The following is a 3097-nucleotide window of genomic DNA, read 5'->3' on the forward strand; positions in this document are numbered from 1 at the left end:
TCACAGCTAGGCTAACACTTTGCACTGTATTTTTAAACTAATCAATGCTTTCTAATGGGCTCAAATGAAAAATTTCATTAGTACTAAGCAAGCGAGGCTCTGGAGTTTGGTCTTTTTTTCATTTTGGTGATTGTAGTAGACAAAATAATCTGAGGTCATAAACCTTCCCTACAGCTACAGTGGTATGGCAGTACTAGCAAAGCCCTAGTAAGGTAGATCTTGCTATTCTGGCAAAAAAAACCCAAACACATAAAAAATAGAAGTGCTTCTGGCAGCATAGTCTCTCATACACTGAACCAGAGCAAGCTCATGCTACAGACTTTGAGAGTCTAACGCCTAGATTCTTTTGCTGTGAAATGGTGGGGGAAGGGTGAGCACAGCCCCAGGTGCCATGCTTAGGTAGAGCCTAGGTCTTCAGCAGAATGGCTCATTCCAGGCAGGAGACATTCTGAAGGGCAACTCGTGCATATGTGTCTACTCCAACAGGAACAGACAACTGCAATAGGAGTAGCCCCTACTCCAGGAGGTTATAAAACAGGAGAAAGTGTTTCACGGTGAACCCTGGAGCCGTACCTGTTGAAGGCAGAAGCTATGCATGACTTCAAGTTTGGCTTGGTCTGCTTAATTTCAGCACTAGGAAGGTTACAGGAACAGTATTGCTTTGACTCCATGTACATATCCGCGCTTCAAAGTACAAGCTCTGTATTGCCATAAAAGAAAAAAAATAATAAATGGGGGGTTTTATAAGATTTAAGCCACCACTACTTGACTCTGGTAGAACTAGCTCTCAGGCCCACGCGGAGCAGGGGCCACAGGGCTGCTCTAGGCAATGGTACTCAGTGTGTGTCTGCTGAAGTGAACTCTCCTGCCTAGTGTACTTGGCTGGGGAATGACAACTGCACCAGCTTGGAAGGGGTCAGCTGCCGTGTTACCAATACAGCCAGGGGAACCACACACATCACTCAGATCCGCCTCCTTAAGTTAAATAACTTTATCACTTTTTTTTTTTTTTTTTTTCCCTACTTAGAGCTGACCCTCTCTCGGTCTCTTAGGTAGGCTGACTTGCTTCCTCCGAGCTAGAGGTCTATGGTTATGCTGTAGAAGTGGGGGAGCTACAGTTAGCTTCCAGTGGAAGCTGCCTTTGATCTCCCTGCAGTATCTGCAGGGGAAGGAAGGAACACTATCGATTTGGACAGAACAAGCTGCAGAGGATGCATCTTACTGCTATACCTTTAGGGAGTCTCTCCCCCTTTTTATTTTGCATTATAAGCTTTTATTCAAGTGTAAAGCTAAAACCCACTCAGACCAAAAGAATGCCACTTGATTTGTTAAATAGCAAAGAATAATGCGGCTGACTCTGAAGTATGCACGTTAGGGGATACCTTCTACTAGGCTTCTGCTGGGTGTAAGCAGGTAGTGACAGACTTGCAGGGATTTCAGATTCTGTCCTCAAGAGGCCTGCCTGGGGGAAGAGACCCTGACTGGTCCTCAAAGTCGCCCATTATTTAAGGTCAAATTGTTCCTTTTAATATGCAAGTGCAGCCCTCTTGGGGAAAACTGTCTAAAGCTTCTTGTGCCATTTGGTTAATAAAAAGTGTTTCCACCTTTAAAAGAAAGTTCTTTCCAAGCTTCATTGTTCTATATTCAGTTAAAGGGAAGGGGTATGTACATTTTTTCCCTCTGCTAATGGGACACTGCTGTAAGACCATGCCCCCAGGTTGCACTTTAATAAATGGTACCGTTTTCAAAAATGATGTGTAGACTACTTCTGTGCTTTTTCCCCCCTCCATGTTCTAGTGCACACACCAAAGAAAGAAAGAGGCAATTTTGCTTATGCAAGGCACAAGGCCAGGGCCAGAGTGTCTCTGTTGCTGCCAGCTGCATCATAAGCTGTAGCAAATTAGAGGAATACCATGGGAACTTAAAAAACCACCACCACCAAAAAAGAAATGCAGGTAGAAACTGAAATTCTTAAGAGCTGTATTGCCATGAGAACTGACAATTTTATTAAGTTTAAAAAACCTTACAAAATATTTACAGAGTTTCAAAACTTCTGAGGCAACTGGATCACAGGTGAAGCCTTTGCCACCTTGTATGTGATTACAGGTATGTATCAAACAACCTGAGTCCAAGTGTGTTAAACCTGAGATGTGAAGGCAATACACTCCTAAGAGATGCCAAGTACTCTTCCTCATCCAAGACTGATACCCTTTTTCTCTTTATAGCAAGATATTCTAAAGCCAAACACTTTTCCTCAAGCATATCCAGGTTGTGTTCCCTGAAAGAATGTGCCCTGTACCTACCCCGTGCCTTTTCCTTACAATTTCTCATTCAGTTTTATTTTTCAAGCAAGCACGGGTTTCTGGCAATTGATACTCGAGCATCTTTACTTCAGCCTTCCCTGGCCAAACACCCCTGCCTCCTTTCAGGTTGTTCCCTCTTGCTGCCAGCTCCCCTTAAAATAGGCCTGATTCCCCGTCCCCGACCTTGGTGATCTGTGCTGATCAACCACCCATCCCACAGCTTGAGGCCTTCCTGGGAACAATTAACACACAGCATGGCTCAGCTGCAGCACCAGGAGCAAGGCTGGGAAGAGACTAACTAAAGCAAAATGCTACAGCTGATTGATAGAAAAAAATAAAAATAAAAATACTGAGGGCAGGCTCTCTGCCCACAATATTTCCTCTGGATGAACAAGCCAGGGTTTGCACAAGCCAGGGTTTGCAGAAAGTCTGCTACTGCTAAGAAAAAAAAAAACCCAAACAAACAAAAAACCCTATTGTAAAATGAGAGGGCAAGCACTACTTACAAGTACTGGCAGGGTTGGCACACAGTTTGCACTACCATCATTGCTGTGCTAGTCTACAAAAGCGTATCTACGAAGCCCTGCCTTCCCTTTCACAGCTGTATCTCAGAAGTTAAGAAAGACTGATCCAAGTAAAAAGTCTTCAGGAATCCACATTCTCCACACAGGGCTGGACAGCTCACTCACGCAGCTAGAGGGAGAGAAACAGAACCGGCATTAACAGCGGCAGAGCCGCCCCCCACCCCGCCAAGCCCTGGGGCTGCCCGCCCACCCGCGGGGGGGGGAGCAGCG

At 45.1% G+C, this 3097-nt stretch overlaps 1 protein-coding gene across 1 annotated transcript in view; it reads right to left on the reverse strand.

Annotated features, from left to right (window-relative positions):
* Positions 1-2984: 2984 nt before the first annotated feature.
* BID (BH3 interacting domain death agonist) overlaps positions 2985-3097 on the reverse strand; it is an 8922-nt gene continuing 8809 nt past the window's right edge. The window contains exon 6 of the mRNA XM_009879753.1: positions 2985-2996. Within this exon, the coding sequence (XP_009878055.1) occupies positions 2985-2996 (12 nt within the window). The remainder of the gene's footprint in view (positions 2997-3097) is intronic.

The sequence above is a fragment of the Charadrius vociferus genome, unplaced genomic scaffold (assembly GCF_000708025.1).
Source record: "Charadrius vociferus isolate BGI_N301 unplaced genomic scaffold, ASM70802v2 scaffold90, whole genome shotgun sequence".
Lineage (NCBI taxonomy): Eukaryota > Metazoa > Chordata > Aves > Charadriiformes > Charadriidae > Charadrius > Charadrius vociferus.